This window comes from Gorilla gorilla, chromosome 6 (genome assembly GCF_029281585.2).
Source record: "Gorilla gorilla gorilla isolate KB3781 chromosome 6, NHGRI_mGorGor1-v2.1_pri, whole genome shotgun sequence".
Classification (NCBI taxonomy): Eukaryota; Metazoa; Chordata; class Mammalia; order Primates; family Hominidae; genus Gorilla; species Gorilla gorilla.
Genome location: NC_073230.2, coordinates 76,281,896 through 76,297,164, shown reverse-complemented (window position 1 = coordinate 76,297,164; position 15,269 = coordinate 76,281,896). Strand labels below are relative to the sequence as shown.

General features: G+C 43.4%; 1 protein-coding gene across 6 annotated transcripts in view; it reads right to left on the bottom strand.

The window, feature by feature from the left end:
- Window positions 1-15,269, bottom strand: part of LOC101126070 (S-adenosyl-L-methionine-dependent tRNA 4-demethylwyosine synthase TYW1) — a 248,972-nt gene that overhangs the window by 141,536 nt on the left and 92,167 nt on the right. For all 6 annotated transcript variants that reach the window (XM_055346954.2, XM_055346956.2, XM_055346957.1 and 3 more), the window contains one exon: window positions 5,061-5,238. In XM_055346954.2, coding sequence (XP_055202929.1) covers window positions 5,061-5,238 — 178 coding nt within the window. The remainder of the gene's footprint in view (window positions 1-5,060; window positions 5,239-15,269) is intronic.

Below are 15,269 nucleotides of genomic sequence, written 5' to 3'. Positions count from 1 at the left end.
TAAAGGAAACTTCCAAAATACATGGCCTCTGTGTTCTATTAGTTAATCTACAGCCTTATTTTTCTGAAAGAAACTAAGACACCAGAGACAACTGGTATTTTGATTCCTCCTATTCACAGAAATAAGTAAGATTATCTCCTCTTAGAAAACTTTTTCTTTCTGTTTTCTCTTGGGATATGGGGGTTGGCAGGGAGCGTCCTTAGTTTAATTCGGAGAGGCCTCAAGTCCTGAAAGTATTAGTTTAAAAGTAAAGGCTGTCTGAAGACTATCTTGTTTCACTACTCTATAGCCCAGAGTGTTTGAAACTTGTGGTTTTATGACACGTCATAATATCTAGCATGGCAATCCTAATCATTTTGTTTTTGAAGTTTTTTCTAGATAATTCAAATCTTTCATTGGGAAAATGTGGGGCTAGGAGGGTTGTCTTATACTTAGGACTTCCTAACATTTGGACACACATTATTCCCAAGCCAGGAGGACTGCTCTGTTTCAGAAAAAGGTAAGCTGAAAGATTATGTCCTCAACCCATGTCTACCAGAGTTCCATTATCAGAAAAATTCTTCCCATATCCAAGCAGTAATCTGTAGATCTCAGACTTGCTTTTGTTCTTCTCTTTCTAGATAGGTATTTCAATGGATAACAAAGACGTGCCCACTTTTTGAGATCTGAATCTAGCATGGCTACTTTCTACATATTCTGTCTTGTTCCAGGGAAGGACACACCCTAAAAACTGCAACACAATTTGCCTGCTTATTCCCTGAAGCACAGCACCCTTCATATTAGGAGCTTCAAGGATGCTTTAAAAATCCAAAAGCGTGGCCGGGCGTGATGGCTCACGCCTATAATCCCAGCACTTTGGGAGGCCAAGGCGGGCGGATCACGAGGTCAGGAGATCGAGACCATCCTGCTAACACGGTGAAACCCGTCTCTACTAAAAATACAAAAAATTAGCTGGGCGTGGTGGTGGGTGCCTGTAGTCCCAGCTACTCGGGAGGCTGAGGCAGGAGAATCACTTGAACCCTGGAGGCGGAGCTTGTAGTGAGCCGAGATGGCGCCACTGCACTCTAGCCTGGGTGACGGAGCGAGACTCCATCTCAAAAAAAAAAAAAACAAAAACAAAAAAATTCCAAAAGTGTAACCTCTATTTCCTAAGCATTCCTTCTTTCTTGATGATTCCTGATAGAGTAAACCCACCCACTTTTTAAACTCTCATTTTCAGGATCGGAGAAATTTGCTAATCTTCCTATTAGCCCAATCCTGCCACCTTACTTCTTCCTTTTTGTCTCCCTCCTCATTTCCCAGTCAGGTTTAGTAAATGAAGAATTATTTCTTTGGAATCATATGCCATCCTATCTCATTTGTTTGTTGAAGATGGCAATCAAGGCTAGTACGAACATCTTGTCGTATTCCACAATCCCTCTGCAGGCCTGAGAAGACTCACCAGCAAGAGAGGGAAAGAGAGACTCGATAACATCTACCAAATGTGGCCGGCATTTTGTTGGACGTTTTCGGGTAAATATCTTATATCATACTCTATAATTTTCCTCAATCCATGATGGCATTCACAGACAATTCCATTCATGATCAAACAATGAAACATCTTCTCTGGTTATCATTTTGCAAAAAATTACTATATCCTACTACTAACAGATTCCATTCTTTTGGGGGATATATGCCTTTAATTTAAGACAGACTCCCTTTTTTTACACATATACCCCAAACACCATTCTATCCCAATGTCCCCCACATGAGCCATGTGAAAATTCAGGAATTTAAAACCCAACTAAAGTTTAAAAACAGAAATGGCAACCCTATGTAAAATAGACACATTGACTTTTTAAAAACATTTTAACTTCACCTTTTTATACAACTTCAAAAAGTAATAGTTTAGATATCTTTATGACAATACACTGATTTTCATATTATTGCCTGGTAGCTAATAATTTTAATCAACTCTTCGATTTCCTATGACATTAAATTTCAGGCTGGGCTCGGTGTTTCACGCCTGTAATCCCAGCACTTTGGGAGGCCGAGGCAGGTGTATCACTTGAGGTCAGGAGTTTGAAACCAGCCTGACCAACATGGTGAAACCCCATCTTTTAGCTGGTGTGGTGGTGTGCGCCTGTAGTCCCAGCTACTGGGGAGACTGAGGCAGGAGAATCGCTTGAATCTGGGAGGCGGAGGTTGCAGTGAGCCAAGATTGTGCCACTGCACTCCAGCCTGGGCGACAAAGCTAGACTTTGTCTCAAAAATAAATAAATAAATATTTCAAGCTAACTCTCCGTGTGCCAATGTATGTGATCAATCTTTCTAGAAATAACCGTGATCTTAATTTTTTGCAAATATTTTCACCTTTTTTCACATCTTTGACAGAGCAGGAGCACCGTCATCTCAGACAAACCCCGCCACTTTAAGTTCCACCTCCCTTTCTAGCTTCACGCATTCAAGGAAATCACTTCCAACTACAAGCAGCCAGAAACAGCAGACAGTAAAACACAGATAAGACTCCTGGGGCACACAGGGAGGTAAGGGAAAAGTCTCTTGGGTAACTGCCAAACTTCACCCTCATACACTGGGCCCCAGTAAAACAGTGGGCCTTAATAAGCACATTCCTTTCCGTTCAGGTGCACTAAGATAGGGCAGCTAAAAGCAGACTCAGGGGTATGCCTGCGGCTGCAGAAAGAGGTATGGGAACAGACACACACCACCTCTCCCTCCCACATAAGCACAACAAAGAGACACAGAAGCAGTACAGGCTTCTGATAAACTCACCCGCCCTGAATCCTTGAAAACTCTTAGTCTGTAACAGAGTGTGGCTTCCGACCTAACTCAGTCAGAAGTCCCTCCCAGGTTCAGAACAAACCTGTTAACTGTTAAGCAGCCCTTCGTGTTTCTCTCCTCTTTCTTTAACTCTTTTTTTTTTTTTTTTTTTTTTGCTCTGTAGCCCAGGCTGGAGTGCAGTGGCGTGATCTTGGCTCACTGCAAGCTCCGCCTCCCAGGTTCTCGCCATTCTCCTGCCTCAGCCTCCCGACTAGCTGGGACTACAGACAACTGCCACCATGCCTGGCTTATTATTATTATTATTATTTGTATTTATATTTTTAGTAGAGACGGGGTTTCACCATGTTAGCCAGGATGGTCTCAATCTCCTGACCTCGTGATCCACCCGTCTCGGCCTCCCAAAGTGCTGGGATTACAGGCGTGAGTCACCGCACCCTGCCCCTTTAATTCTTACAATCTTACACTTTATCGGCCAGTGTTTACTAAATAAACTTGAATTCAAAAAGATCTTTTTTTTTTCCTATTTCCCCAATATTTCACTACCCATGTACTGAGCACCTTTAGTGCGCCAGGCAAAAAATGCACCGAGATAAATAAGCAGAGGTCTTGACCTCAAGGAACTTGCAGTCTAATCGGGGAAAACACCAATACATAACAGATGAGTAAATTTTATAATACTTTTGGTGTTACAGCGTGTGCCTAGTCCCAGTATGACACAAAAACAGATCATTGCCACAGAGGCCCCAGGAGATGCCTTTGATCATCCCTATAAGGAGAGCCCTCCCTTAAGTCATCCAACCCAACCTCATCATCCTACCACCTAAACCTGACCCTTCCTTACAAGAGCCCTCTGTTGTTATGGGGCCCCATAATCCTAGCAATCAACATGGCTGGAACCCTCAGTGTAATTACCTAGTCCTCTTCTCCGCTAGCCTCTCAAAGCCATACAAGCAGTTTGCCAATCATACCTAGCAATCCTTCAATAGCATCTTTTTTTTTTGAGTCAGAGTTTCACTCTTGTTGCCCAGGCTGGAGTGCAATGGTGCGATCTCGGCTCACTGAAACCTCCGCCTCCCGGGTTCAAGTGATTCTCCTGCCTCAGCCTCCCGAGTAGCTGGGATTACAGGCATGCACCATCATGCCCAGCTAATTTTGTATTTTTAGTAGAGATGGGGTTTCCCCATGTTGGTCAGACTGGTCTTGAACTCTCAACCTCAGGTGATCCACCGGCCTCAGTCTCCAAAAGTGCTGGGATGACAGGCATGAGCCACCGCGCCTGGCTTAACAGCATCTTTTTTAAGACTCCCTCATTCACACTGACTTGCTTCCACCCTTATAACTCTGACCTAAGCAAACATCATAATCTCCTATCTAGGTTCCTGCTGCTTCTTGTCTCCCCAGTTGCATACCATGCCAGCAGACTGCTCTGCAGGAAACAAGATCTTTCCAAAGGACCGCATTTAAAGTCCTAGACCATCTAATCCCAACCTTTCCAACTTGACTTCCACCTGCCACTCTCTTTCACACATTCTGTGGTCTAAATAAACTACACTTACATAATGGTTATCACAAATACCCCAACTCCACGTCTTTCTCAGGAAGTTCCTTATTAACAACAATATAGTTTCCAACCTTCTCAAGTACCAATCCCAGACATAAAGATAAAAATTAGGCCAGGCGCAGTGGCTCACACCTGTAATGCCAGCACTTTCAGAGGCTGAGGCAGGAGGATCACTTGAGGTAAGGAGTTCAAGACCAGTTTGGCCAACATGGTGAAAGCCCATCTCTATTAAAAAATAAAATAAAAAAATTAGCTGGGCATGGTGCCAGGCACCTGTAGACCCAGCTACTCAGGAGGCTGAGACAGGAGAATCACTTGAACCTGGGAGGCAGAGGTAGCAGTGAGCCATGATCACGCCACTGCACTCAAGCCGGGGAGACAGAGTGAGACTCCGACTCAAAAAAAAAAAAAAAAAAAAAAAAATTAAATGACAGCTTCTCTGGTAAGTTTTACCCTGCCTCTCCCATTTGGAAAAAAAAAATTCATTCTCTTTTGAATTCCCCTAGCGACGTATCTGTGCCTCTAGTCTTTTTACTAATGTTGTTGTGCCTAATAGAACAGATTTTGAAGAGCAGGACCATCTTCACCTCCCAAAGCCCAACATTTGTATGTAGTAAGTAATCAATAAATCCTATTTGATTGCATTAATGCCTATTAGTTTTACTTTGCAGTGAAACATAGATTCAAGCAGCATCTCTCCATAGGCTGGAGAACTCACCTGATTTCCGCAGGAAATTGTGCATTTGTGACCAGGAAGCTGGAGATTTTACACTGGTGGAGTAGCTTCAAAAATCTGTTGATCTCTGGGTACATTATTGGTTCTCCCACGAGGGACAATGCACAGTGCTTTACCGTCATTCCTTCTTCAAAGCGTTCTGCTTTGACGCCCGGTACTCCTGGAGAATACAGTGAGAAGGACCCAGCTACATAAGGCACAGATAGAGGATGTCACTTACGTTTTTCTTAATGATGCTTTGATTTTATAGAGCAAATTCATTTTTGATACCAAAGAATACAAAACAAAGGCTAAAAGGCAGGGCAGGACTAGAATTATTAAATCAGAAAAATCAGTCAGTAACCTCATTCTTAGTTTTGGTACCAGTTAAACTACATCAATACAAGCAGGCAAAACTAGCTTTGTTAGCTAATTATTTGGAATGCAGAATAAGTCCCTTTGCATAATTTGCTTAGCTTTGCATTCTTTCATGTTGATCTAAGAAAATGAACTCAGTATATCTGCATAAGAACAAGCTTCTTCTAGACCAATCATTCCTCAAGTATCCTGAACTGGGAAAGTAAATGTAGTTGGTCCAAAGCTGTATAGGAGAGAAAAAGAAGAGACCTAATCGTTCTTATCTTTGGCTTCATACTGGAATACTTCATAATTCATACTTCATACTGGAATCACCTGAGGAGCTTCAAAAAATACTTCTACAGGCCAGGCGCAGTAGCTCACACCTGTAATCCCAGCACTTTGGGAGGCCAAGGCAGGAGGATTGCTTGAGCCAAGGAGTTCAAAACCAGCCTGGGCAATATAGTGAGACCTTGCCACTACTAAAAATTAAAAAAAAAAAAAAATAGCTGGGCATGGTGGCACATGTCTGTGGTCCCAACTACTTGGGAGGCTGAGGTGGGAAGATCACTTGAGTCTGGGAGATTGAGGCTGCAGTGAACCACTATCATGCCACTGCACTCCAGCCTGGACGACAGAGCAAGGCCTGTCCCAAAAAACAAAAATAGGCTGGGCGCAGTGGCTCACACCTGTAATCCCAGCACTTTGGGAGGCCAAGGTGGGCAGATCACTTGAGGTCAGGAGTTCAACACCAGCCTGGCAACATGGTGAAACCCTGTCTCTACTAAAAATGCAAAAATTAGCTGGGTGTGGTGGCGGATGCCTGTAATCCCAGCTACTCGGGAGGCTGAGGCAAGAGAATCGCTTGAACCCAGGAGGCACAGATTGCAGTGAGAGGAGACGGTGCCACCGCACTCCAGCCTGGGCAACAGGGTGAGACTCCATCTCCAAAAAAACCAAAAATACTGCCACCTAGGTCCACCTCTAAAGAGTCTGCTTCATCAGAGTGGGTGCAAGGCTGGGCAATAAGTTTTGTTAAAGCTTCTCAGATGGTTGTTACGTATAGCCAAGGCTAAAAGCCACTGCATGAAACCAGAGGGGCCCAACCTGTCTGCACATTGGAATCACCTTGGAATCTTAAAATTCCCACAATCCAGCCCACAGCTCAGATCAACTAAACGCCAGTCTCTGGCGGAGGGGTGCAGGCAATTCGCAGTTTCTGAAGCCCCCCAGGTGATTCCAATGTGTAGACAAGTTTAGTAGCCACTAGCACACACCACTCGTTCTGAATCCTAGCTGGACACTGGAATTACCCAAAAAACATTTAAGAATCCCAATGTCCAGGCCATATCCCAAACATATTAAATCACAGTCTCTGGGGAGGGGCCTCGTGCATCAGGATTTCTAAAGGGCTCTCCGTGTGATTCCAGCATGCAGCTTGGTTTGTCAGGTACTGCTCTTGACTCAATGTAGAAGGCATTAAGAGATATGCTGTCCTAAAAGTCCTTCAGTCTAACAGAGAATGCGAAAGACTCGGAAAGAGTGTAAATAGGCAAAAATATGTATCCTAAGAACACATGAACACATAGAGGGGAATGACACACACTGGGGCCTATCAGAGGGTGGAGGGTGGGAGAAGGGAGAGGATCAGGAAAAACAACTAATGGGTACTGGGCTTAATACCTGGGTGATGAAATAATCTGTATAACAAACCCCCATGACACAAGTTTACCTATGTAACAAACCTGCACTTGTACCCCTGAACTTAAGAGTTAAAAAAAAAAACAAAGAAAAAATATATATCACCTTGACTCCTGATAGTTCTAAATCAATGATTTCTAGGTTCCTTTTGAAGAATATATTCTCTCTGCAGGATAGGGATTCCTCATGGAGCTTGGGCCTAGGGGAGAAGCGTGTTCATGTGTCTTCTCCTACTCCTATTGGACATCTTTGTTTTATTTGTTTGTTTGTTTCTTTGTTTTTTGAGATGGAGTTGCGCTCCATCACCCAGGCTGGATTGCAGTGGCAAAATCTCAGCTCACTGCAAGCTCCACCTCCTCGGTTCAAGCCATTCTCCTGCCTCAGCCTCCCAAGTAGCTGGGACTACAGGTGCCCACCACCATGCCCGGCTAATTTTTTGTATTTTTAGTAGAGATGTGGTTTCACCATGTTGGCCAGGATGGTCTTGATCTCCTGACCTCGTGATCTGCCCGCCTCGGCCTCCCAAAGTGCTGGGATTACAGGCGTGAGCCACCATGCCCAGCCATTATTGGCCATCTTTGAAACATAACTTTCTTACCTGTGAATGGTAAGTACCTTGAAGAATTTTTGTTGGGATTAAATGAGATAATGCATGTAAAGGCCTTAGCGGAGGGTCTGGCACACAAGAAACGTTCATTAACGATTTGCTATTACCACCTTTATCCTCGTTTATGAAACTGATTCGATCCCAGTCACTGTCACCTTAACAACAGTAACAAAGAACGTGGGCGAAATAAAGTTAAATTTCACTGCTCAGTTGTGCCTCAGTTTTCAGAAAGTGATTTTATTTTAGACACACTGTTCCGCCAGACTCTGATTGACTTCAGTAGGGATAGCACCACGTGTGAGGGGCTGGCAAAGAGATGCAGAGCCAGTGAACGAGACATAGGGGCTGCTGCTGTTGTTGTTGTTGTTGTTGTTTTTGAGACAGAGTCTCGCCCTGTTGCCCAGGCAGGAGTGCAATGGCGTGATCTCAGCTCACTGCAACCTCCGCCTCCCGGGTTCAAGCAATTCTCCTGCCTCAGCCTCCTCAGTATCTGGGATTACAGGCGCACACCACCACGTCTGGCTAATTTTTTTTTTTTTTTTGTATTTTTAGTAGAGATGGGGTTTCACTATGTTGGCCTGCCTCAGCCTCCCAAAGTGCTGGGATTACAGGCGTGAGCCACCATGCCCAGCCAAGACATAGGGTTTATTGAAGGGACTCACAAACTCACAAACAGAGCAGTCCAGTGGCAGTGGGCTGGGCAGGAGAACCACAGTTGCTTGTAAAAAGCATGCAGTTCGGCTGGGCACGGCAGCTCATGCCTGTAATCCCAGCACTTAGTGAGGCCGAGATGGATGCATCAGTTGAGGTCAGGAGTTCAAGACCAGCTCGGCCAACATGGCAAAACCTCATCTCTACTAAAAATACAAAAATTAGCCAGGCGTGGTGGTGCATGCTTGTAGGCCCAGCTACTCGGGAGGCTGAGGCAGAAGAATCACTTGAACCCAGCAGGCGGAGGTTACAGTGAGCTGAGACTGCGCCACTGCACTCTAGCCTGGGCAACAGGACAAGACCCTGTCTGGAAAAAAAAAAAAAATCATGCAGTTTATACAGCATTTTCACTTAGTACCCCCCCACCAGCAATCTCCACCAGGCACCACTTTATTTAACCCAAAACAAAGGGCCTTGATCCCCTGTACAACCTGCATTCCACAGGAAGCGCTAGGGATTCAGATGTTCCTCATAGATAGAGAATGATCTGTCCAAAATAAAAAAACAAAGAGAATGAATCCCCGGGTTGGCCACTCCTGGATCTCCTAGTTCAGATCTCAGAACACACATTCTTCTTAGAACATACAGTCATTCTCTGGGTATGTTTAAGTTAAGGTACTGGTGTCAGCTGTGCTTGACACACACACACACACACACACTCTAATTCTCTCTCTCTCTTCCTCCCACACCTCAGAAATATGAAAGTGTAAGTTACATGAAAAAAACACTCAGCATTACTAATAATCATTTGCAGAGAAATGCAAATTAAAATTACAATGGGATATCATCTTATACTAGTCAGAATGGCTATTATTAAAGCAAAACAACAGAATTGGCGTGGATTACACACTGTTGGTGGGGATGTAAATTAGTTCAACCTCTATAGAGAGATTTCTCAAAGAACTAAAAATAGAACTACCATCCAACCTAGCAACCCATTACCGGGTATCTAACCAAAGGAAAAGAAATCATTATATTAAAAAAAACCTGTACCCACTCGTATGTTCATCGCAGCACTATTCACAATAGCTAAAAGTCATGAAACCATGACCTAAGTGTCCATCAACGGTTGACTGGATAAAGAAAATATGGTACATATACACCATGGAATACTATGCAGCCATAAAAACGAACAAAATCATGTCCTTTACAGGAACATGGATGAAGCTGGAGGCCATCATCCTAGGTGAACTAAAAAACAGAACATCAAATATCACACGTTCTCACTTTTAAGTGGGAACTAACCAATGGGTACACACGGACCTAAAGATGGAAATAATAGAGACTAGACACTCCAAAACAGGATGGGACGGGGTGAGAGTTGAAAAATTACCTATCAGGTACAATGTTCACTATTTGAGTAATGGGTATGCAAGAAGCCTAATTCCCGCGGTACACAATACACCGATGTAAATAACATGCACATGCACCCCTAATACAAAATAATAAATAAAATAAAACACAAAGTGCAAGTAAATCCCCAAGAGATCAAAGCAACAGAGTACAGACCAAAATGAGAACAATCTAAGCATGACAGGTGATGTCTTCTTTTATGACTATGTAACTGCAATTGTAAGAATGTATTTCGTGTCAGTATTTTTGGATGGATGAATAATTTTTTAGGTTATTGAAATCTAAGATCTTAACTCAAGTAAAACAAGGTTTTTAAATAAAATTTGATCCTTAAGCTCATTCTATGTTGCCAAGACAACTCAGCATTAAGCATAACATTTGCTTTTCAAAAAGCATTTCATTAACTATAATCCCCACCATGAGCAGCTGAGTAGAAAGGCAGGTTGAACCTGAACTCCAAAACCAACCTAAAACTCAGAAAGTGGAAGGAGCATCGGCTAGGCCCTGGCCACTGGGATTCAGATGCACTGGGTTCACACTCTAGCTCTACCGCGAAGGTAGTTTTATATCCTTGGTCAAGCCTCTCCCACCCTCTCCAAGCCCTTTCCCTGATCTTAAAAATGGAGATTTTACACACACACACACACAGCTATTGTAACAATTAAATGAAATAAGCTACATGAAATACTTAATGGGGTGCCAGGCCCAACATACACATTCAAAACGTGCTAGCTGCAAATGTTTTTATTTTGTGAACTGAAAAATAAATTCAATTATTATTATTTCTTTTTTTTAGACAAGGTCTGCCTCTGTCACCCAGGCTGGAGTGCAGTGATGTGATCAAGCTGACTGCAGCCTCAATCTCCTGGGCTCAGGTGACCCTCCCACCTCTGCCTCCTCAGGTGCTAGGACCACAGGCATATGCCACCACACTTGGCTAATTTTTTTTTAAATTTTTGGTAAAGATGAAGTTTTGGGCCGGGCGTGGTGGCTCACGCCTGTAATCTCAGCACTTTGGGAGGCTGAGGCAGGTGGATCATGAGGTTAGGGGTTCGAGACCAGCCTGACCAACATGGTGAAACCCCATCTCTACCAAAAATTTAAAAACATTAGCCGGGCATGGTGGCAGGTGCCTGTAATCCCAGCTATTCGGGAGGCTGAGCCAGGAGAATTGCTTGAACCCAGGAGGTGGAGGTTGCAGTGAGCCGAGATCTCACCACTGCACTCCAGCCTTGGCAGCAGGGTGAGATTCCCTCTCAAAAAAAAAAAAAAAAGAAGGTGATAGGCACGTGGAAAAGAAAAGAAAGAGCAGGGCAATGAAGATGTGGGGTGCCAAGAGGAAAAAGAGGCAGGCTGACCTGTCAATCAGGCTGGTCAGAATAAGTCTTGCTGAAAAGGGGAGTGTAGTTGGAGGAGGTGAAGGAGTAGGCCAAGAGGGCAAAGACGGAAGAGCATTCCAGTCGGAGGAAAGACCCCAAGGTGGGAGCCTGCCTGATTATGTCTAGGGAACCTGAGTCACATGGGTAGCCAATGCAGGATTTTGAGAAGAGGGTGGCATAAACTAATTTTTGTTTTAAGTAGATCACATCGGGTTATCCGTTGAGAACAGAGGGGCAAGGAGAGAGGATAATCTGCCGACAGACTATAATATAATACAAAAAGGAAATGGTGGCTTGGACCAAGGTGGTGACACTGGAGGTGGCACGATAGTGGAGGTGGCAAAGTCAATCAGCTGGCTCTACTTTCAAGGTATCATCAAGAGGGATTTTCAAATGGATTGGATGTAGGGTATGAGAAAGTGAGAGGGCTCAATGATTTCTACAAAGTGTTTGGCTCCAGCAACATGGTTGCCATCAACTCAGACAAAGCAAGCATTGGGGCTAACAGGACAGGGAGGAGGACCACGGACTGAGTCCTACAACACTCACAGTTCTGGGGAGAGGAAGAGGGATCAACAAACGGCACTACCACAGAGCAGCCAGGGAGGACAGGAGGAAACCTAGAAGCAAAGATACCAAAGCCATCCTTTCCAGAAAGCTACAAATAAAAATATCATAATCATATTCCCCCATTTAGACAATCACAAAAACAAACAAAATACAAGACAAAAAAAATTCTTGATGATCAACTTTTTAAAGTAATGGATTCTTAGATTTTAAAGTTATCCTGATTCTCTCACAAGTAAGATATTGAGAAGCTTATGTAAAACCTTGGTTCTCTCCTTCATAAGAGCATGCTTCTACTTCTTGCTCTCTTTTAGAGGCTGTTACACTGGTCCTCCCAAAAACAAAGCCTCAAGGACTCCACTTCATGTCTTCTTGCACTGGCCTCAAGGAAATATGACAGAAATTGAAACAGCCTCTAAATTTCTTTATTATTATTATTATACTTTAAGTTCTAGGGTACATGTGAGCAATGTGCAGGTTTGTTACATATGTAAACATGTGCCATGTTGGCGTGCTGCACCCGTTAACTCGTCATTTACATTAGGTGTATCTCCTAATGCTATCCCTCCCCCCTCCCCCCAACCCATGATAGGCCCCGATGTGTGATGTTCCCCTTCCTATGTCTAAGTGTTCTCATTGTTCAATTCCCACCTATGAGTGAGAACATGCGGTGTTTGGTTTTCTGTCCTTGTGATAGTTTGCTCAGAATGATGGTTTCCAGCTTCATCCATGTCCCTAAAAAAAACATGAATTCATCCTTTTTTATGGCTGCATAGTATTCCATGGTGTATATGTGCCACATTTTCTTAATCCAGTCTATCATTGTTGGACATTTGGGTTGGTTCCAAGTCTTTGCTATTGTGAATAGTGCTGCAATAAACATATGTGTACATGTGTCTTTATAACAGCATGATTTATAATCCTTTGGGTATACACCCAGTAATGGGATGGCTGGGTCCAATGGTATTTCTAGTTCTAGATCCTTGAGGAATCGCCACACTGTCTTCCACAATGGTTGAACTAGTTTACAGTCCCATCAACAGTGTAAAAGTGTTCCTATTTCTCCACATCCTCTCCAGCACCTGTTGTTTCCTGACTTTTTAATGATCACCATTCCAACTGGTGTGAGATGGTATCTTATTGTGGTTTTGATTTGCATTTCTCTGGTAATAGCCTCTAAATTTCTAATGGAAAGGATTCCTGGAGAAGAAAGAAAGAGTCCACATGAGACACAGGACGTTTCAACAGCAAATCGATAGTGCTGTTTCCCATTATCTCACACTCACACACACACACACACACACACATGCACACACACACGCACACACACACAGGCACACATACACGCACATGCACACACACGATCTGTTCTCTTCATGGTGCCCAAATCTTAACCCTTTCACAACTAAACTCTGCTTTCTTATTCTAATTCTTTGGGTTTTTTGGTTAAGCAAGTTTTCTGACATTTTTCTTATTCTGAACACCTTCCTGATCTTGGATAATCACAATTACAGTCAGCAGAGTAACTAACAAGCGGACTTCATCTCATTGAAAGATGACAAAGCCAGAACTTAAGATCCGAAAATTTTCATCCTAATGTCATAGCGATAAACCAAATAACACACAAATAAACATGATGTAATGCTCAGTATATTCCTATTTCTAAAGTTTGGGCCGATCAGAAATAAAACATTCTCTTCTTTCTTCTCATAACAATGCAGTTCCTGGCCAAAAATCTTCCCAATGACCTGCCCTGACTAAAAGTCATAAATAATACCTGTTTGATATAGATACTCCACTTGAGGTTTTTCATAAATTAGTTTCTGAAAACAATTAACAGGTGGTGTTCTCTTCCCCATCTTCACATTTTCTTTATGATGTGTATGTTAGCATACCTAGCTTGTGAAAACCATCTGTTGGAGATCTTTTATTTCTTGCAGTACTTTGCTTCTAGCCTAAAGTATAGATAAAAACACCTAGCAATAAATGATGTCTTTTTCATCTTTGCAGCTTTAGTACCGAGGACGTTCCTGACAAAGACGGTGCAATCACTTGATGTTTGCTGAACGGGTGGAAAACTGAGCTAAAGAAACCTCAGCCCCATTTTCTGGGAACTATTTCTCCCTGCCATGGTAGTACTTAGAAGGGGGCAGGCAGCATTTTGAATAGACGCTGAGTGGCACTGAAATTCTGACCCACTTTTAATCAATGCAAAGTTAATTTTGTATGTATATAAAAGGAAAGCTAATAAAGGTCAGGAAAAGAAAGATATTTTTATAACTCAGTGAAATAACTGAAAAGACAATGATTGCCCTCGGAATTAAGAACACAAAAGAGAAGCATTGAAAACATCAGGAATTATCTTCCAAAGCTGCTCAGGACTGGCCACTTAGCTCCAGTTGGGGAACTCAGACAATAAGCAACAATCCCCACAGCCAGTTCCACCTTTCACACAACTGAACCAGACCCAGGACAGACGGCAGGCGTTCTTTGTCATGGGGTGGGAACTCACACTAGAAAGCAAAGGACTCTCCAAGCCAGAGTGAGGTAAATAATTAATGAGCATTCCTGTCTCAAGGCCACGCCTTCCACCTGCAGTGGAGTCTTCCGCACCCAGCGCTTCGACCTTTACCAGCAGGCCTCCCCACCAGATGCCCTGCACTGGATACCTAAGCCTTGGGAATGGACAGGGCCGCCACCTCGAGAAGGGCCCTCCCAAAAGGCAGAGGAGCCTGGGTCCCGAGGGGACAAGGAGCCTGGTTTGCCCCCACCCCACTGAGGGAGTTCCTCTTGCCCCCTACCCCCAGGGCTTGTATATAGATTATAAATATATAAGGGGGAAAGGGGTGGTGAGGGAGGGGTTGTGGGGCTGGGGCCTCACTTCCCCTCCTCCCCCTTCCCCTGGTCCCCTGTCCCTGGGGCTATTTGTTAAAAAAGAGTAATAAAAGGATTTTAAAAATAATAATAATTAATGAGCTAAGAGTGGACCTCCAAAAAGAGGCCAAAGTGGAGATACCAGGAATATCACAAACTACGAAGGAAATGCCTTCAAGCCTTTGAAATTGACTATAATTGCCATTTATACAAGAAATCTGTTCGTAAGCATTTCTGTTTAAGCCTGAAATTTGTATTCCCATAGATACAATATTATTAAAATGAAAATTAAGGCCAGGTGCAGTGGTTCACACCTATAATCTCAGCACTTTGGGAGACTGAGACTGAAGGATTGCTTGAGCCCAGGAGTTCGAGATCAGACTGGGCAACATAGTGAGACCCCCATATCTACAAAAATGTTTTTTAAAATATTAGTTGAGTTTGGTAGCATGTGCCTGTAATCCCAGATATTTGAGAGGCTGAGACAGGAGGACCGCTTGAGCCCAGGAGGTTGAGGCTGCAGTGAGCTATGATCATGCCATTGCATTCCAGCCTGGGCAACAGAACAAGACCCTATCCCTTTACGGTCTTTTTCAGTTGAAATTACTTGCTGCCAAGAGAACAGAAAATACAATCAATATTCTGAAGTACTAAAATTCTATA